The 21,743-nt window shown below is 42.0% G+C and overlaps 1 protein-coding gene across 1 annotated transcript in view; it reads left to right on the top strand.

Annotated features, from left to right (window-relative positions):
- The window catches only part of LOC149355929 (protein arginine N-methyltransferase 7-like), a 75,149-nt gene that overhangs the window by 14,555 nt on the left and 38,851 nt on the right, over positions 1-21,743 (top strand). Inside the window, exons 8-9 of the mRNA XM_089584043.1 lie at positions 47-279; positions 14,820-15,003. Coding sequence (XP_089440169.1) covers positions 47-279; positions 14,820-15,003 — 417 coding nt within the window. The remainder of the gene's footprint in view (positions 1-46; positions 280-14,819; positions 15,004-21,743) is intronic.

Here is a 21,743-nt window from a genome sequence, read left to right as displayed (position 1 = left end):
TAGTTTTGCATTCTTAGCTTATCGCTCTTTTCCCTTCTCCTTGCAGCCAACTTGTGCGGTGGTGCCGCATGCCGCAACAGTGTATGCTCAAGTGGTTCATTCACCATTATTGAGAAGCCACCATGTACTGAGTTCTATCTGCATGACCCCCGAGCTCCAAATCAAAGTACCTCAGTCGGTGCAAACTTGTGCCGGGACATCAGCAGTGCATGATATTCAGCTTAACCAGCTGAATATCAGTGACTTTTTTCCAATCACTGCACCACTGCCCGTATTTAGGTGAGTAAACGCCTTGTGTGGCATGTTTATGCGTTAAAAAATTTTTAAAATGTCCGTCTCTTTGTCCACGTTTAATGGTGAAGTGTGACCAAATGAAATCAGTGCCTTACGTGGTTTGATTCAGTGCCTTCTGTGGATGGTGGCTGTAATGGGAAGTTGTGTTGGGCCTGGGGGGTCATGAGCATCGTGCTGTGCATCATGTGCTGCGCGTTGCTTCCCACAGACTGAAAAGGCTCCGAAAGCACCGCTGAGCAGTGCTACTGCTCTTTAAACTGCTCCTGATGCAGAGCACCATCTCTGGCAGAAAAATAGAAACTGGAGGTACCCACTGCACGCTTTCTTCTTTTGCCACCGCATTCCATCTCTCATCCGTTCATGTGCAGAATTCTCACGCTGCATCTGCAGCGCGTCGCGATGTACCGTCTGCAGTGCGACTTCAAAAAGATCTGCCAACATGACAGCTTTTTTGGAAAGCGAGCTTGATTGAAGGTAGAAAGCTCATTAATCGGGTCTACTCTTGGAAGCAGACGATTGACAAGGATGAAGCATGACTGAGTGAGAAATGCGGTTTAGGAGTCTGTGATCACATCGTTGACAGCGTGATTTACCTCAAGGTAAATCTGTCATTGTGTTCTATGCTCAAAATACCGAATGTTCTATAAGCACTGCGAAACAAAGTGGCACACTAGATCAACGTTTTCCGTTGTCACATACGAGGTGCAGCTTCTATTGTTTTGATATGGCGCCTTGCAGAAGTAATCATGTACTGTCAGAGATGAAAGTTTTTGAAAAAAAATCTCCACAGTCATGGTATATTATCCACTGAAAACCCAGGAAAAGGTACGAGACACGTGTGCTTCATCCATTGGAAAATCTTCACTGACTTGTCCGTGAGGCAGCTGAGCTTTAAGCACTACGAGGCTAGGTGCATTGCTCACCTCACTATTTCGGTACTCACGCCATGCTTGCACTTGAGTTGTGTGAGCATATCTGCATTAGAGATATAAAACTTGCTGCACAAATGCAGTATTCAGTGTAAGTAGTGCTGAATCACAGGCACGCTCGGCGGCTCGGTGCCTCCTCCTGTGGCCCAGCTGGTTTGAAGTGCTCGTTGCCACTGCTGCCAAACCGGCAGCATGTATGCCCAGTCGGCTACGGCTCGCCGAGAACTTAACTTGAGGGGTGACAAAACTTGAACTTGGAGCCGCTCGTTGACTTGGGGCTTAAGAACTCAGGGGCCGCATTTTCAAATGATGTGACGCTGGAACATGCATTATCGCAGCGCAGAGATGGCCAGATATTGGCACCGTATGCATTGCCTATGCAGCAGAAGGAATGAGGTAGAGTGAGACTTGGATCGGGATGGAAAGCAAAATACAGGAGAAAAACGCACAGAAATGGCAGTCACTATTGGATGCAGGGAGAAAAATTAGCCTATGATTACGCTGCTGCTGTGGTATTTGAACTTTAGGTGACCACATATGGAACGGAGGGCCAAATGGAGCAGGCTCTGGGTTTCCACTTGGGCAGTGTGCGCAGTGGTCCACCGCCGATGAGCCTTGTCTCAGGCAGACGGCTAGTGCGCTTCTTTTCTATAGACCATTTTACTGAAGTCAAGCTGTGAAGGAGGAAAATACTCTCTAACCCCATAGATTTGGCATCAACAGCCATTGCTGGTTCTGCCGGTTCATTGTTGACAGTCTCGAGTGCGCTATGCAGTCGCATGCTTTATGCATTGCAGAGCAGCCTTTTTCGTCACTCTTTTGCCATTTAAAATGTTTATATCCCTTTATTAATGCTGTTCTCAGTGGCTAGGTTGTTGGGACAATACTGGTTGATCATGGACTGCACGAATGATCAAAGAAATTGGAAGTGGATCACCGGGAGCACATGCGGGAAGCATACGACACTCCCAATGTGGTCGCAACATGCTTCTGCTACACTGCTTTCCTGCTGACGTGGAATTAAATTGCCATTAGACATCTTGCTTAAACAAGAAAGTTTTCGTACCAGTTACAAACTCTCAGATATGTTCATCCCATTTCATGGCTGACAGGCGCACAGAAGAAAATTCAGTACCCATGTTGAGCCTGGGATACAAGCGCAGTGCAAGTGATTTTTAAACTTTGGTAGTGTCGTGTACTGTTTAAGAAGTTGTTTCGCTACAGTGAAATTTACTTAGATCTTTTCGTAACAGGGATGGTAAATTTACCTCCGTTTTGCATTGTTCAACCTTTGCTGCGATTCGGAAAGATATTAGCAATGTGCGAGCGCTTGCGGAGCAAAATTCAGTTGAAGTTGCAAATCTGTCTTCCAAAATGGCTGATTTTGAAGATAGATCCCGCAGAAACAATTTATTATCTTTCGGCTTGTCAGACACTGACAATGAATTATGGGCCGAGTCTGAAAAGTTGGTTACGGAGTTATGTAGGGATAATCTCGACGTCACAATCTGCCCCATGGATGTTGAAAGAGCGCACAGGCTTGGAAAGTTTCAAAGCGACAAGAAACGACCTCTCATCGTCAAATTCGCTCACTTCAAAACTAGAGATAAAGTTCTTTCTTGCGCTAAGAAACTAAAAAACAGTAACTACAGAATCTCGGAAGACTACTCAAAACCTACCCTCTTTGTTAGGAAACAGTTACTGCAATTTGCGAAACTCCAACCACAGACATACAAACTCCGCCATAATAAACTAATTATTGATAACACTGTCTATATTTTCGACCATTCCTCACAGAAAGTAGTCCCCCTCCACCCCCTGCCCTCCTCCCTCCGCACGCCCTCCCCCGTCCGCACTCCCTCCCCCGACCGCACGCCATAGCTACTGCATAAACCTCCCGTCACTCCGAAGCTCTCCTCCTTGTCCTTCCTTTACACTAATATCCGAAGCCTCCTGCCCAAACTTGACGCCCTTGAAAGCCTTACGCGCACAATAGACAGCAACATATTCATACTCACTGAAACTTGGCTAACATCAGCCATACATGACTCTGAAATACTTTCCGTTTTTCCCAACTACACCATTTTCCGTCGCGACAGAACTAATAGACGGGGAGGAGGCGTACTAATAGGAACCCATGATTCGCTTCGTTGTTCTGAAATTAAAACTTCATCCCCTCTAGAAATATTGTTCATTCAGTGCCACGCTTCATTTCCTCCCGTAATCATCGGAGTTTGCTATCGTCCACCTGATTTAACCGATTCTTTTGTTGCTAATTTTCACGAAACACTTCGCGCGATAACAGCGGCTCACCAACATACTCCCATTGTTCTTTTCGGCCACTTTAACTTTCCTGCAATAAACTGGTCCGACCTTTCCACCACTACATGTAAAGATAACATCGAAAGCGATTTTGTCCACACGTGCCTAACCTTTGGTCTGTCCCAGCTCGTATCAAACCCGACAAGACAAAGCAATCATTCCTCCAACATACTCGACCTCGTATTAACTTCTCACCCTGATAACATCCCGCCGCTTCTTCATTTACCAGGACTCAGTGATCATTCCGTAATTCAATCCACGTACTCCTGCCAGTTGTCACACACAAAAAAAATACAAAAAACATTAACTCTATACGACAAAGGTAACTATGCAGCCATTAATTCTGAACTAGCTGATTTCTGCATGTGGTTTCTCCGAGATTTTTCAGCACGATCAATCGAAGATAACTGGTCCCTTTTCAGAAACAAAATGCATCAACTTATAGATAAACATGTCCCTACTATCACCATCACCGAAAAACCATCGTCACCATGGTTCAACAAAGAGCTGAAACGCCTCAGAAACAAAAAGAAAAGGCTTTTTCGATCCGCAAAACGCTTTGACACCGCATCTGCATGGGAAAGATATTATTCTGCAGAAATAACATACTCATCTTTAACAGGCAAAACTAAACGTACATTTTTCTCGTCTGTTCTACCTTCCATGTTGCACACTAACCCCCGCAAGTTCTGGAAAACTATAAAGCCATCACATTCGAAGCCTCTAACATTACATGACGACGACAACAATCTTATCCCGGAACACGAATCTAGCCACGCTCTTAATAACTTTTTTTCTTCAGTTTTTACTAAAGAACCTGACGGTGACTTACCAGATTTCGCAGCTCTCGGCCACCCAGCTATGCCACAGATTACAATTGATGCTAATGGAATCATGAAACTTATTGAATCATTGAAACTTACTTCTTCATCTGGTGTTGACGGCATAAATTCTAAAATCCTAAAAGATACTAAAAACACTGTAAGTGTAATATTGTGCCACCTCTTTCAGCAGTCCATATCAACAGGTGTCCTTCCACAAGATTGGAAAGTTGGTAAGATCATTCCAGTCCCCAAAAAGGGCTCACCTGTTTCATGCAAAAATTACCGCCCCATTTCTCTCACAAGCGTCTGTTCGAAACTAATGGAACATATTATTTATTCGCACATAGTCAAATTCCTTGTCTCCATAAAATTCTTTCATACTAACCAGCATGGCTTTTTGAAAGGACGCTCATGTGACTCCCAATTGGCTCTCTTTATTAATGACCTAAGCTCCAACCTTGATTTAAACGTTCCTACTGACACTCTCTTCCTTGATTTCGAAAAAGCTTTCGATAAAGTACCGCATAAAAGACTGCTACTAAAGTTATCGTGTCTAAATCTTAATTCGTTAGTATTAGAATGGCTTTCTAACTTTTTGACTAACAGAGAGCAATTTGTCTATGCTAACAATCATTCTTCTCCACGTAACTCGGTCATTTCAGGTGTTCCCCAAGGTACAGTCCTAGGACCTTTGCTTTTCCTCATATATATTAACGATCTTCCTTCCAGTATTTCCTCTACCATCCGTTTATTTGCTGACGATTGTGTAATTTACCGCCCAATCACTAACAGTACTGACGCTGGCATTCTTCAACAAGATCTTAACCGAATCCAAACTTGGTGCGAACGTTGGTTAATGTCTCTCAATATTTCTAAAACATGTTTAATCTCATTCCATCGTCGGAAGATGCATACTCCTTCTAAATACACTCTTTTCAGTTCAGAAGTATCGTCCGTCTCTTCCTGTAAGTACCTGGGTATTACTGTAACGCAAAACCTAACATGGTTATCTCATATCACGAACATCGCTAACGAAGCTAATCGTACCCTTGGTTTCATACGGCGCAATCTACGTTTTGCCACCCCATCCATCAAATCATTAGCATACATAACTTTTGTCCGTCCTAAACTAGAATATGCTTCGGCAATATGGGATCCTCACCAGTCTAACCTCTCTTTAACCTTAGAAAAAATACAAAATCGAGCTATCCGTTTCATTTATTCTGACTATTCGTACTACACTAGTGTGTCTGCCTTAAAAACTAAAGCTAACTTACCCAGCCTTGAAACGCGACGAAAAATTTCTCGATTGTGCCTCTTTCATATGTTTTATCATTCATCTTCAGGAGAATCAGTCATATCACCCGCTTATCGCCTCTCAAGCCGTATTAACCACCATAAGGCCGTCTACGCCCCCACCGCAAGAACTACCGCTCATTCTCGATCTTTTTTCGTCACGTCATCCCGGGACTGGAATGATCTACCACAGGACGCCGTGCATCACATCAACGCCATCCATTTTAAGAACGCCATCAAGACCATTATTGTATAACTGTCATGCCCATCCCTCATGTAATGCCCCATACCAGGGGCCTGTGAGGTATCAAAAAAAAAATTTGGCCTGATTATTAGTGGTATGAACTCGGTGCTGCACCAAGACCAACACATAGTGGACAGGTCTGCACTGAACTTTGATATTACATAATGGGCATAATATGGGCATTGCAACTTTCAGGCTACTCCTTGACGTTACTCACCAATTCAAAGACTTCCAGCCGATGTACAGTCAATCCCGGATATATAGAACTCGGATATATCGAATTATTGCCTATATCGAACAGATGTAGAATCCCCTTGGGAATCTCATGCAAAAGTATAGGAAATTTGTTTACGTTTATCGAACTCCTGTGCACCCTATATTTGATATATCGAACTCCGTGCCATGCCGAGCCCCCGCAAGTGCGCTTCTCCCAGTTTGCGCCACCCTGGAAGTGGGCTTCTTCCACTAGCACGCGCTCCTGCAAATGGGCTTCTCCTAATAAGAGTTCACGCGGCGCTGGCCTTGGACAGCTGCGCTCTTAGTTACTGATGGGAACTTTGTGGGGGGTGTGAAAGGAAATGGGAATGGCCATAAGGAGCTGGGAAGAGGGAAACCCTGCTGGCCGCAGGCCCGCAGACACCTAATTTCTGATGCTCACATCGTGGCTGACATCATCGATACCGAGGAAGCGGACCCGAGCAGTGAGGAAGATTGTGCGAAGAGGCCCAGCCGCCATGCACTGCGGCTGAACTTGCATCCGCATTCAGCGTCATTCGTCGCTGTTGTGGCGCAATGGAGGGCACTGGACTTTCTCATTTGGATACTATCAACAAGCTTGAGGACAGCTTAATGAACTGCATGGTGCAGAGGAAGAGGCAAGCAAAGCTCACTGACTTTTTTCTTGCGAAATAAAGCGCGCTGATCGTGGAGTTGTGCTTTCGTTTTTGTGGACTTGAGAGGAGTAAATCGGTAAGTTCCCACTTGCTACGATCCCGGGAAATTGTCCGAGATTTGCGCAGTTTTAAAATAAGCGTCTAATCGACATATTTTATATTACGAATTATTGATATATCGAACTTTTTCGCGATCCCCTTCGAGTTTGATATATCCGGGATCGACTGTATGTATGATTAGCCATCTGGAGAAAAGGAATTGAATGAGGATTGTGCAGTGAATGTAGCACTAACGTTATAAGCAGGACAACACGTTCAGCGTCTCAGCACTAGTGATTGTTTCCATAGTACACTCATACTTCTGTGTGTTGTTATGTTGTTTGCCCCTCCTGCTTGGGCCACATAGCTCAGTAAGGCATGTTGATGAGCTAGTTGGTTTTGCATCTTCAAACTTGGGAAAAACCCACCTAGGCGCAAATAATTTCACAAGGACACAAAAAGAGACGAGGAGACAACGGACAGGCGCCATCGTCTCCTCGTCTCTTTTTGTGTCCTTGTGAAATTATTTTTGCCTAGGTGGGTTTTTCCCAAGTTTGAAAATGGGCCACATAGGTCTGCAGTATTTTCAAATAAAGAAATAAATAAAATAAATAAACACGCTCGTACCACTCAACGCAATCACCGACTTCGTTGCAGGCCTATTTGGAGTTGCCCCTCTCACTGCGAAACCATTTTATTCACTATTTTCATTTAGCATGTATTTGGACATGCATAACATGCTCACTTGTCTTTTTTAGGAGAACTTTTGTTACTATGAACTTCTTATAAGAGGAAGAGATTTTCTGGTTCCTTGAAGTTCATGTTAGGGAGTGAATGTAGTGTAAAGTGCACCTCAAGGGAGTTATTTTTTTTTGTCGGGTACTGCGAGCCTCAGTGCAAGGTCTTGGGCAAGAAAACAGTGAAAGAGCATAAAACAAAACAAAAAATGTATGCGCGAAATATGTCTTTGATAAAAATAAAAGAGCCAATCAGTCATTGTACAGTGTGCAACATTTAAGCACAAAAGTAAGAATTCGCCACATTTCAATAAAGGCAAAAGGAAAAGAAAAAAAAACACATCAATGCACTGTACAAGTTTGCACGCATGGCAAAACTAGGCACCATTCACAGCAGTGACTCAGCATCTTAGTTAAGTGCAAACAATGGTGATTACATATGGTGGTCACATCACATACTACAGTTAAGGGATAACTGGTAGCTTCGCTATTGCATTCAAGAATGAAGTAATGCGGGGGATGACACAGCGTCAGCATGCAGGGCATTCCAAATGCGTGCTGTAAAAGGGAGGAATGATTTCTGGAAAGCAGTTGCTTTACATGAGAATTTTCTTACTTTTTTACTATGATGTGACTGTCATTCGTGAGTTCACAGGTTCGACGCATGAGTCTATATTTATACCTGGGCAGTTGTGGAAACGCCGATAGAATAATATTAGCCTTTCGTGAGAATGCCTGGTATCTCGGGATTGCAAGTTTGAGCTTTGTAAGAGGGCTGAAAAGGGCCTACTATAAGCGTTGGAAATGAACCTAATTGATTTTCTTTGCACCCTTTTAACGTATTAATATTTGTTATTGTGTGTTGGTTCCATACAGGAGCCACATGATCTAGTTTTCTGCGTAAAAATGCAATGTGTTCATTCTGCTGCATGTCAGAGGTAATTATAATTCTTAAATACTTTTAGCTATTGATGAGAGATATGCAGTTATTGATAAAAGAAATGAAAGGGCATATTTTTTGCACGCAGCTCTCATTGGAATGGTTTTCTTTAGGAGTAATATTCACCTGCCAAATGCAACACCAGGACTGTACTTGATCTAGGTAATTATTTAAATTTAAATCGTCATTAGGGTCATTGATGACGTGATATAGGATGGAGTCATCTATGAAAAGTCTTATCTGAATGGGTATATTTCTGACTACGTCATTAATAAGTACTAAAAAAAGAAGAGCGCCTAGAATGGAACTTGAGATACACATGAGTAGAGAGCTTGAACCATCTACAGAAACGCTTTGGTATCTGTCAGAAAGATGTGCCTGAAGTCACACAAGTAAAGAATTGTTTTTTAGGATCAGTTTTAATTTTGTAGGTAACCTCGGATGGGAGAGACAGCCAAATTCTTTTTTCAAAATCCAGAAATGTAATATCTGTTTGACTATGATCAAGAGCACGTGCTAGGCCATGAATGGTCTCAAATAATGTGGTGGTTGGAAGTCCTTTCCAGAAACTGTATTGACAAGGGTTGATTATATTGTTTCTGGGAAAGTTCAGATATGTTTACATGCTGTATGTTGAAGTACCTTTGTGCATGTACACAACAACGAGATAAGCCTGTGTGATGACACCAGTAACTTGTTAGATTTGGGTACAGGAATTATTTTTGGATATTTCCATTCATTCGGGACTACACCACATGACAGTGATTTAGTGAGTTTAATTTTTTAGATAATTGGAGATTGGAGCTCCATTCAACATACCAGACAAGAAATGTTTTACAGATGGTGTCAGTTCTGGAGGATTTTTTTTTTGCATCTGAACTCAGCACCACTAACAAAACACGTCCTTCGGAAATATGGACGTCCTGTAAAGGTGATGTGCCATGAAATGATGGGAAGCAAGGAGTGATTCTATCATCGATTGTGAACACCGAGCTGAAGTAGAAGTTTAACGCTTGTGCTATTTCTCCCTTGCCCGTTATGTTTGTATTGCTTATGGAAAGGCTAAATGAACATTTCTGCTTTGGTGCTAATGTGACGCCAGAGCTTTAATTTCTGGCGGATGAAGCAAGGAAATTTTGAAGGATGCACTCTGATAATAATCTTAAGGTTTTGTGATTTTTATTTTATTTATTTCCAAATACTGTTAGCCCTTGCGGGTTGTTACAGGGTGTAAATAGTATAATCAATCAGTACGACACAGTTCCAGCTCTTTTACAAAAGTTTCAAGTGAGCAAGTTTTGTTGAATACGTTTCGGTCAAGGTTATTCCATTCTATAATTGTTTTAGGCAGAAACGAAAACTTATGGACATAAACTCTCGGCATGTATGACATAACTGCGAAGAGATGGTTAGTACGCGATGACAGTCTTCCGGGTGGTCGCAAGTACAAGCTGGAATCCAGATTGAACATATTGTGATAAAGCTGATAAAAAATCTTTAGCCTAGCAATTTTTCTGCGAATAGCCAATGCTGATAACTTCTTTGTTAAGACGAAAATTGCCAATCTTTGAACACGTTCAACCTTTTCTGCAAGATATTGCTGATTAGGGTCCCAAATTATGCTTGCGCATTCCAGAGTTGGTCTTACTACTGATTTATATGCTTGTAGTTTGACATCTGATGGTGCATCTTTTAGCTTCCGCCTTAGGAATCTAAGTTTTCGTTGAGCTGCTCCACAAATGTTTTGCACATGATCACTCCAGTTTGTCATGACTAATTGTGATACCTAAGTATTTTAAGTTAATAGAACGCTTTAGTTCTCTGTTATTAATTATGTATGGGAACACTAATGAAGCCTTTTTTTAGATACAATCATAGAGGTTGGCTTATCATAATTAATGTTCATGTCCCACTTCACACACCAATCATACACAAACTTCAAGGAGTCATTCAAGAGAACTTGGTCTTGCAGGCATGTTACGCGACAAAGTAACACAATGTCATCAGCGAACAAGTGCGCTTCGACGAGAGGGTGTATGTCATTCGCGGTATCAATAACATATAATAAAAACAATATAGGACCCAGAATGGACCCTTGCAGAACCCCAGAGGAGCGTTCTTCATCTATTAGTACAAATTGTTCTCTGTTATTTAAGTAAGCCTGAATCCAATTATAATTATTTGTACATTGATACCCATCTCATGCAATTTGTGTAAAAGTTTACCATGACACACTCTGTCGAATGCTTTGGAGAGATCTATCGCAATGAGATCAATTTGCTCTTTTGAGTTTATGGCTGTAGCAAAAGCATGAGTAATTTCAAATAGTTGTGTTATTGTCGAGAGACGGCTACGGAGGCCATGCTGTTTACTATAAAAAAGGTGTTTACATTCAATGTATTCTACAAGGTATTTGGATATTATATGCTCAAACATTTTGCATACAGAGCATATGATAGATATAGGATGGTAATATGAAACATCAAATTTATCACCAGATTTAAAAACAGGCACAACTCTTGCTAATAGCCAGTCACCCGGTACAGTCCTATCACGCAATGATGCTATAAATATAACCACTAAAAAATAGGAAATCCATTCACAGTAACGCTTCAGAAATTCATTAGGTATGTTATCAGGACCAGGTGACTTCTTAGAATCCAGTTTTAAAAGTAATGAAAGAATGCCTTCTCGTGATATGACAATTCCATCATGCTGCTGGGTGCCTGGTGCTTTCTTTGAATGTAAATGCAGTTTAGGAGTAAATACCAACACAAAAAAATCTAGTAAAGGTTTCGGCGACTAATTTCGGTTCGTAGCATAAAGTACCATTTATCACTACTCCGTTTATCATTGAGTTAGAGCCAGAGAGATACCTCCAAAATTTTTGGGGAGCACTGTGCATATATTCTGCCAGTGTTGTAGAAAGAAAATGCGTTTTGGCTTCGTTCAATTCTTTTCGTACTTGTGCACTGAGAGCAGCAATTACACTTCATTGCTTAGGCTTCTTTTTTTTCGAGCACGTTGTAGACGGCGTTTTAAATGGATAATATTTTGAGTAATCCAAGGATTCGGTTTTTGTGACCGCTTTTTTTTATCAGAGGTACAAACCGCCTCAAACATTGCCTCACAGTTGAGATGAAGTAATGCCATAGGTTTTCAACACAATCATTTTGTGGTATCATGTAAAAGGCAGATTCCAAGTAGTCAATAACTGAAGTGTCATCAGCTGCGCGGAAATTGTAAATGTTCACCGTCTTCTGTTTTGAGGCGCACTTCTTGCTAACATTAATGGTAGCAAGCACACTTTTATGGTCGGAAATACCATCTTCAATATCTATTGTATAATAAGATGCCTCTGCAGACAAAAATATTAAATCCAACAGTGAATGAGAGTTTCCTTGAGTTTGTGTGGGCTTATCAACCATTTGAATCAGACCATACTTCGTCATGATCTCTAACATAGTGTCAGCGTGAGACCTATCTGTGGGCCCCGAAACTTGTGCTTCCCAATTTACACCCGGTAAATTAAAGTCTCCTACAAGTATAATTCTGCATCTATTGTTAGTAACAACGCTTAAATGTTCGTCAATCTTCTGGAGATACTCAACAGGGCTGGTTGGTGGCCTATAAATGACCCCAATTACTAATATCGAATTGTTTAAAATTAGTTTATACCATACACTTTCATGATCACTAATAAAGGGCAAGGTTTCATACTGCAGTGTGTTCCTGATTAACAGTGCCACTCCTCCACTTCTGTTTGATCTATCTGTGCGAATCACATTATACGAATTAGGAAAAACTTCTTCACTCTGGATATACTCGTGCAGCCATGTCTCAGTCACAGCAATGACATGGGGATTGTGCAGTATTGCTAAACATTCGAGGGGTCCTGATTTGTTTACGATACTCCTCGCATTTATGTTTAGTATTCTTAGTTCATGTTTTTGCTTGTGTCATTCCCTAGAACTGGATGCTTTTGCTTGGGTGGCTGGCAGCTTTGCACGGGTATTTGTTTTCAGGTCCCAGATGTAGGCAGTGCTACTGATAATCAGTTTATCAAGCACGAGCTTAACTTTCGCCCCCGCATCCTTATCGGCCTGAGCGGATTCCCGAAGAAGTTTTCTTTTTTGTAGAGTTGCCTGTGAATAGTCGTCGGAAACACTTACACTGGCACCTTTCAGTTTGCTGCAATTCTTAAATATAGCTAGTTTTTCATTGAAATCATAAAGCCTCATGATTATGGGCCTGTTTTGGCCAACCTTTGTTTGCCCCAGTCTGTGTATTCTTTCCAGTGATGTCACGGAAATGCCCAGCTGCTCTGAAAAAATTTCCTTTACCACTTTAGTTTCAATATCTTCTTTTGTTTCATTTGCGTCCTCTGACACACCAAATACAATGATATTATTGCGTCTGACTCTGTCTTTCATGTCATTTAACTTTTGTTGCTGGAGTTGTACAGTGCACTCAAGGTCACAAAAAGCACTTTCAAGTGTTAGCAATTCAGTGCACTGGTCCCTGCAGTGTTCTATCTTGCTTTTAATATCAGCCGGCTGAGCCTCAACTTGAGTTTGTTTGTCTAAAATAAGCTGTAGCATGGCCCCTGTTGTTGGACCCAGATTAGTTTCAATGTCACCGCAGAGCAGAAGTATAGCACGACACCACATAATAAGCAAACATTCATGCAACTTTGCTGGGAGTGGCAGCACAATTAGACAAAGATAGTTTGAATGAACATTAGCTGTATAAGAATAGTAACGAACCTGCAAAGCAAGCCAAGCATGCTCAGGCATCATGGTCGCTGCTGTGCTGCCGCTCCCACTGAAGACCATCAGTTGCATGGAAGGCTTTAAATGCTCGCCGCCGGAAGATGACGTTTCACTTGCTGGAATTTCCACTTGTTGATGTCACTTGCTTCAGGAAAAGTTGTTGACGCCAAGGCTACAGGATTGAAGTCTACAGCATGCTACAAATTGCAAGAGTGATTTCTGTATTGGCACAAGAGCTTGTTTATGTTAGATGTTTATGTTAGGAGAAATTCTTGAGGCCCGTGTACTGTGCGATGTCAGTGCACGCTAAAGAACCCCAGGTGGTCGAAATTTCCGGAGCCCTCCACTACGGCGTCTCTCATAGCCTTAGTCGCTTTGGGACGTTAAACCCCATAAACCAACCAACCAAAGATTTAGTTGTTGCAATGAAATGGACTACGTATGTACTTTTGGCATCAAGTGAAATCAGAGCAAGAAAAGGTAAAAGTGTTAATTGAGGCAGACTAATTGTTTGTGTACTCACCATGGTGGCTGAGTGGTTAGGGCACTTTGCTGCTCAGGTCAAGGGTTTGAGTTCAGTCCTAGCTGTGGCGGCCATTTATTGATACAGGTGAAAAGCAAAGCACCCTTGTGCTGTGCAATGTTAGTGTTGCTTAAAGAACCTCTGGCAGTTGAAATTAGTCTGGTGCCCTCCACTACAGCATTCCTGATAGCCCATGTGCCGCTTTAGACTGTTAAACCCCGTATACGGCACCAGGAATTCGTATGGCTAATTATCACCTCTGAAGCGCGGTGAGTGCTCTGCAAAACTGATAATAAACTGCTTTTATAATTCTTCTTCTGTCATTATTTCAATGCTTTTGCATTTGTGTTTAGATTGTTGCATTAAATTTTCACTTGATGCTGATAGTTACAAGGTGAGCTTTAGGAGGTTACAAAGATTTTAGTACATATTTGCAACAGAATGAGAGATGTTTTTCTTTTCATATTGTTTTGTTCTTTTTTTTTCTGCTTGCACTCACCTGCCATTGTTGAGTTTAATTGCCTAGTTGAATTGCTGAGCTGTGCAAAATTTTTTGGTTGAGATGGAAAGTTCATCTTTAGTACATCCAGTAGTATGCATGCCCACGTGCATGCTTGCATGTTGGCAGAATTTGATTCAGTAGGCTACTGCGAAGATTTTCCTCCTTTTCTATTCACTCATACCAACACATTCTTTTTTTTTCTAGCTCTCATTTGTGTCATTGTTAATTGCCCTTCTAAGCTTTCTGAGAGTTCATGAAGTTCTGTACTGTTATTTAATCACTTTGATTTTTCCTGAGGAAAAGTTTCTGAGCATCCTGCAAAAAAAAAGAATTTCTTGGCTGCCACTCTGGAAACACAGGAGGGCGCCTGTTGGTGGCACCATTGTGTGTTTTCAATTGAGTGAGTATTAGTGGTGATGTTCTGATTCTAATTTTCAAGGGCTACTTTACATCTGACGCTTATTCCGCCTTGGTGACATTTATTGATGCTTTATTTGTGTTCAGGTTTGACTTCACAGATGCCAAGACAATGCGATGGGAGGATTTCACTGTTTGCCCCACAAAAGCAACCTATCGTGGCACTGGCCATGCTGTGCTGATGTGGTGGGAACTTGGCATGAACCCCAGTGACACCACCAGTTTGTCTTGTGCTCCATACTGGGCACGCCCTGCTGGTAAAAGTGCGCCGGTAAGTCTGCATGACAGCCTCTCACGTCTTCAACCTAGACCAAGTCCATTTAAGCTGGAGCAGTCTTGTGTGTAAATTAAGCTGTGGGCATCTCATTAAATGTGATGGCACTTGTGGTTTGCCTCAAAATGACTTTGGCATTGGTTTGAAAATGAGGAACCAATTAGGAGGAGAGTAGAAGGTAGCATAAGCAGGAGAGCTGATGTCAGAGGCATAGATGAGATCAGTAACTTATGGCAGCAATCTGAATTGCTGAGCTGTGAAGGGGGGAAGCCATTTTGGAATGCGTACAAAGTCATTTGTTTTCATGCCTCTCAGAGGATTGAGAGCAATAGATTGTGCACTGCAGCAGACTTGCTTTTCAAGCACAAGCAGTTGTTTCTTGAGACAGAGGGATGCCAACAGGCCAGGGAGCTGTAGAAAGTCATGAATGGTATGATCTGGCATGTTTACATGGGCTCAGAGAAATGCCAGCGTGGGGCACTTCTAATCAATTTCACCTCCTAGGGCATTTTTTAAGGTGCATTGGCATAGCACAACACATCAGGGATGCTTGCATGTAATTTGCATTATGTTCAAGAGGTGAAGCGTGACTTGGTGGTTTGCAATGTGGGTGAAGAGCAACTTAACCTGTGATGGGAGGAAGATGCCAGGCAAGCATACACAACCTGCAAAATGTAAGTTGTATAGCAGTTATGACTATAACACTGGCAAGATACTACATGCATTTCATCTGCATTCTGTTGTAATATGTAAAAGTAGAGTGGGACTGTGGTGTGCTGCCCCAGTTGACTAAGTAGGATCTTAGATGTGAAATTGAAGATTTAAGTTTGGCACTTAAAGGTAGAAATTAGGCTTTTTGATTGATATCTTTACTGTGTTGAGAAAACATTTGGCTGGAAAGCGTTTTGGCGACGTTGATGAGGTCTAACGCTTCAATGACACGGCAGAGAGCTGGTAGGGCATGGGTAATCAAAAGCTGCCCCAGTGGCTGCAAAAATGCATTGCCCAAAATGATAATTATTTAGAAAAACAAAGCAATGCTCAAGCTTTAAGCTGATGCATCAGGCATTGAAAATAAGCATTCCTGTCTGTTTCCAAAATGACCACATACCTTATTTTTGGGATCACTCTTGTAGAAGCCTGACTAGGTGCAGGATGCGCTTCTTGCAGCGATGTGCTGGCAGCTCACCGCTTGCTGGCTGTCACTAGGCCTAGCTCACACCGCATTGAAGCTGCAGTGGACAGTGCTCTGGAACCAGCCACCGCCTATCAGGAGAGGTCTAATCCTGTTTCCAGTACATTATGAAGACAATAGTTTCTGTTGAAATTGAGGTGCAATTGGTTTCTGCATCGTGTGCAGCAGCACACCATGCGAAGCCATTGCCGAAACATTGCGATAATGTTACATTTTTGTTATGCTCAAATGTTATTTCAATGTCCTTAATGTCCTTTTTTTCTAATGTTTTGTAATGTTACATAAAAACGTTCGAAAAACCTTCCCCAAACATTCACGAAACATGTAAACAACATAAATGCAACATTCTCCAAAATGGTGAAGCAGCCCCGCACAAGCATGCAGGCCTGCCAGTGGTGACGGCACACAACTTACAACACTTTGCAAGAACCAACAACAAGAGCGACACCTTCTCCACTACACTACAGCACAGCAACTCGTATTCACTCCCCTCCAAACGGATATCATGCCGCCGAGCTTATATACTCGCTACTGCGGGATGTCCCATGAGTGACAGTGGGGAATGGGTAATAACTAAAGTTTTGTGATAAAATAATGGGGCTCTTCATGTAATCTATGGCGAGTACTATCTAAGAGATGTGGTTACAAGGTACTGTTAGTTGAAAAACATCTTTACTCTAAGAACAGTGAAAAAATGTCTGGAAATCCGTGCTCGAAATATATTTGCAATGTTGTTTTATAGTTGCGACTCTAACATTATAATAAAATTTAGAAGATTACATTAAAACAACGTTTGTTTAGAATGTGAAAGTAATGTTTCCTATGTAACTTATAACGTTATATGTTAATTTTTAATGTTAATGTAAAGTTACTATGCAACATGTAACATTACTCCAATTTACATAACATTTTTATAACACTATTCTAATGTTCGGTGCTACCTGTATGAAAGCCTTTTCACAGCTAAGTTGGCTTCACCGCATGACAGCTGGTGCACTGAATGGCGGCTTTTTTGCATGACAGTGGTGTCACGTTTAAAATAGGCACGCCATACTGAAGGCACGCATTATTGTGAGGCACGCCCACAACCACACCCAACGCTCTCCTCATATTGAGGTACGTTTTTACATGGCTAGCATTGACAGTAGGTGTCCAAGGCTGTGATTGCTGACCTGGCTGCACTCGCAAAAAGTGATCGCAGGTGGGCCGTGCCATTGCATATATCCAGTATTCTGCTGTATGCGAGTTTGATAAAGGCGCACAGTAGTGCTACATTTTTGCATGGAGTTTTCAAGGGTGTGTTTTGACTGTTACGTATAAACAATAATTTGACATATGCAGGATCGACTGGAATAGCGTGGAGAGGTGAGTGTGTTGATACAAAGTTAAACCAGTGGAACGGACACAGCCACAGTGAAGCAGACAGGACAGTGCTGGACTTTCAACGCTCAGTATTTTAATGAAAATCACATATATACTCTTCAACATGAAAACCTCAGATGCACACACATGACAGTGTGCATGAAAAAGACAAATTTACAAAAGAGGGAAGATGCCGGTCACATCGCTTGCCCAATACGCATTGATGACTGCTCTAAAGAGTTGTGACAGGTTCACTGATGTGTCACTAATGCATGCATTTACTGTTTTTGATGATGCGCTGTGCTTCATTAAAATTTCACGCTTTATTCCTATTTTTCCATGCCCAAGAATGGTTGTATTCTGAAAGAATGGTGTGCGCTTGTGCTTCATGATGTTGTGGAGTGAAAATGCACTTTCACTATGTGAACACACATCAGAGCTTGTTAGAAGGTGGTTATGAGATGTATCATCTTCTTTGTTTTAAGTTGTATTTGCTTTTTTATTGCCATTATCCCTCTTTGCAATGTGTTTTTTCATGTGCATGCTGAAGTGGAGCACTGCATGTGTGTCTGCAAATAAAACAGTTGAACAAAGGCAGGCCTGGTGAGACAGAAACAGCATCACACTTGCATGCATGCAGCATGTCTCTCATAGCAGTGTTGTATTAGCATAGAAACTGGTGAAACCTATGTTGCATACTAAATATGCTTGCTTTCAAATGATCACTTGGGTTAACAAAACACTCACATGGCAGTTACAAGTCTGTAACTCAAATGCTTGAGTGTAAGCTGTGGTGTGAAAGTTTTTTTTTAAACATTTTAGGTTTGCTGGTTTTCGTTATATTAAAGGGTGCCTGAAAAGGGTGTTAGAGTTTGGCAATAGAATGCCTGCATTATATAGAGTGCGGTCCACTGAGCGTTGATGCCGCATACAGGACCTCAAAGCGAGGTGATAATTTACACTACGTTTGTCAAAATTCCTGCTTCCGTACCTCGTGACGACCAGCAGTGCCAGATTCGGACGCGTCATGTAGCGCTTTTTACGTCAGCAGAGGAGGGCTATCATATTAGTTCGCTGTGCTCTTTCAGCCCCCAAGGTAACGGGGTCGAATCCTGGCCATTGCTGCTGCATTTTGATGGAGGCTTGATTCCAAAATGCCCACATGCTATGCAATGTCAGTGAATGTTCAAGAACCCCATGTGGCTTAAACTAATCTGGAACCCTCCACTGCAGTGTCCCCTAATATGATGTTAATACATCATATTAACAAAAGAGCATCAAGAGTGCCTCTCATTCAGTGAAGAAACCGCCATAGTTGGTAGCGTAGGCATCATGTCGAGAAAATAGGGATTGGTCTAGAGCGACATTGCATCACAACCACTTGGACTCGTGTGGGCAATTCAAACATCCCATAACGATCACACAGTACAATAGTAGTGACGTCACTACACAATTCCTCATTGATCTACAGTGTCATGACATAGTGCCTAAGAAAGGAAAGCAGTTGTGCTGAAAGGAAGATTGGCCGAGCCCAGCCGACGCGGTGGCTCAGTGGTTATGGTGCTCGGCTGCTGGCCCAAAAGACGCAGGTTCGAAGCCAACTGCGACTGTCCAATTTCGATGGAGGCAAAATTCTAGGGGCCTGTGTACTGTGCGATGTCAGTGCATGTTAACCAGGTGTATTTTTTGGAGCCCTCCACTGCGGCGTCCCTCATAGCCTTAGTCGCTTTGGGACGTTAAACCCCATGAACCAAACCTACATTCTTGTTTCTTTTAGATTCTGACATGAGAAATTGATATCCCTTTCAGACACTTTGTGCTCAGTGGTATAAACAGCAAACTCGCAGCTTTTTCGGAGAGACTGTTGCACCTAGCAGTCATTTCATTGTTTCAGTCGAGTTTACCACCCTTCTTGTCGCAAATAAGTTGGTGTTTTGTGCCATGTAGCAACGTAGTAAGTAATACCTCACAAAACAGTGAGCTAGGTAGCATATTGTCCACCATTTTTATGAAGACAGATTTTGGCGCAAGTGAAAGCATGGATTTTTGCTGAATTTCAGGCATAATGTGCGTCTTTGAAACAAAAGTGATTCCACATCCCAAGGGTGCTAACTGACTATTCAGAACATTTCGATGTTAGTATTTATAACAGATCTTATGCCTTATACAGGATGCACATCGTTGTAAAAACTTACCTGCTGGTCTTTCATGCTAGAAAACTAACAAATTATCTTTCTTGAAGCCTGAATATACTATTTAAAAAATAACTGGGTTCGGTTAAAACAAAAAATGGTACCTTAAAGAAATATGCCTTGTTATTTACTGCATTATTTATTTCCCTATTAGCAAAAGATTTGAGAATTCATTCTTTAAATGCTGATCTGACTGTTTAATGTAAGCCTACAACAATGTTGCTGAACTCTTTCATTACTATGGCACTATGCATCAATCACTGTTGATTGATAGATTCAAAGCGTAATTTCAGTGCTACCGGGGTCGCCAAGAATTTGTTGCGCTATCTAGTTTGTTTTTTAAACACTCTACTTTAGCTTCTTGCTTAGTTTGTATTTTTCCCACTAGGTGGCAATTTTTTAAGCACTCGTGAAGTTGACGTTCTAGTGTAATGCACTTGCGGGACAGCATCAGCCGCAGAGACAGCATGCGCTCTGAAAAATTCTGCTTAGATTCTGCATCTGCAGCACAGTTTTTCTATGCATCAAGCAGCAGTGACTCTGACGATGCTATTGCATCATCGAAATTTGATTTTGACGTAGACACTGTGTAACCTTAGCACAAAACATGGGCACATGTCTGCCTGTAGTATTTGCTTTCTGCTTTTTGTATGTTTTTTTGCTCATAGAGCTGGTTTATGTGTCGCACTGATGTCATGAATGATATCTCTGGTTTCCCGAGTATCTCGACATCATATGGTCAAGATTTACTCCCATCTGGCCAAAAGAGAATCAACTCAGGCCCAGTAGAAATCAGGAAACCGACCTCAGATTGACATTTCGTAATAGCGCAGAGCTGTTTGGAAAAGCTGTGCATGTCTTCAGATTGGTTCCAAATCATCCAAAACGTCTTCCGACATTGTTTCTTGTGAAACTGAAGCATTGTAGAGCATTTGCAACAATTTAAAGTCAAATCTTCTTGAACAAACAATTTATTATGAATTATTGGCTGTATCAAGCTGTTCATGAATATTTTTAAGAAACACAAGCATTCATATTTTATATATCCAATGCAGTTTGTCTTAAAGGGGCACTGCGATGTTTCCCTCGGTACCGATTGATATCATTAGATTGATTTATCATGTGTTCCTGAGACCAGTGCAAAAAGAATTATTGAAATCGGAGCATGCGAACGAAAGTTATTGCTTTTTGAAAACTTGAAGTGAAAAGATCAGACGAAAATGTGTTTCACTCACCCGGTACTTAGATTGGGCACCACCAATCAGAACCTCGTCTAGCCCGCACGCTGTGGAAGCTTGCATGCAATTGTTGCTTTGTCGGGGCAGCCCTACAGCCCCGCATTTTGCAAGGCTGTCCGCTGCCCCCCCCACCAAACTTGCCTCCCGTCTCCTATCCGGCCTTTCTCTACATATTTTTGGGCAAGGTGTGTCGACTGGCCTTTTTTTTTTCGCTGCCTCCTTGGTGTGGCTTGAACAGTGCTCGCCCCACGAAAGTTTGAAGTGCAACGAAAAGTGTTGCCCCTAGCATTATGCATATTAGTTTTCATTCACTGTCACTGCTTCTTTCTAGTGTTTGTGGCATGCACAAAGCTTTGAGTACTCAGAGACATAATATTTTGGATCCATATCGTGAGTATAAAGGAACAATATGCAAACTGGATGCACAATCAATCAGCGGCAGCGCTCAATCTGGATGCCACCTCATTTCCGCTGCCGAAAATGGCTGCTGCGTTGTGACGCCATCTGCTCAAAACGAGCATTTCTGGAGAAGAATAAAATATTAAATATTACGATTTTGGCGATCTCTTTGGGGGTTCAGAAGCTGTAATGCCCCTTACTCTGCATACAGAGAATAAAGACCTCATGCTTTATCTACATCTCAGGGCCTCTTTAAAACTGGTGAATCGAACTGCCGAGCGCCAAGCTGTGCCCGGTTCAGATGTCAGGCATCAGCCTTTGCCTCACTGCACGAATGTCTAGTGGTGGTGC

The sequence above is a fragment of the Amblyomma mixtum genome, chromosome 3, assembly GCF_055824585.1.
Source record: "Amblyomma mixtum isolate Tamu chromosome 3, ASM5582458v1, whole genome shotgun sequence".
Lineage (NCBI taxonomy): Eukaryota > Metazoa > Arthropoda > Arachnida > Ixodida > Ixodidae > Amblyomma > Amblyomma mixtum.
The sequence above is the reverse complement of the archived record's forward strand: the minus strand, read 5'-3'. Positions and strand labels throughout refer to the sequence as shown.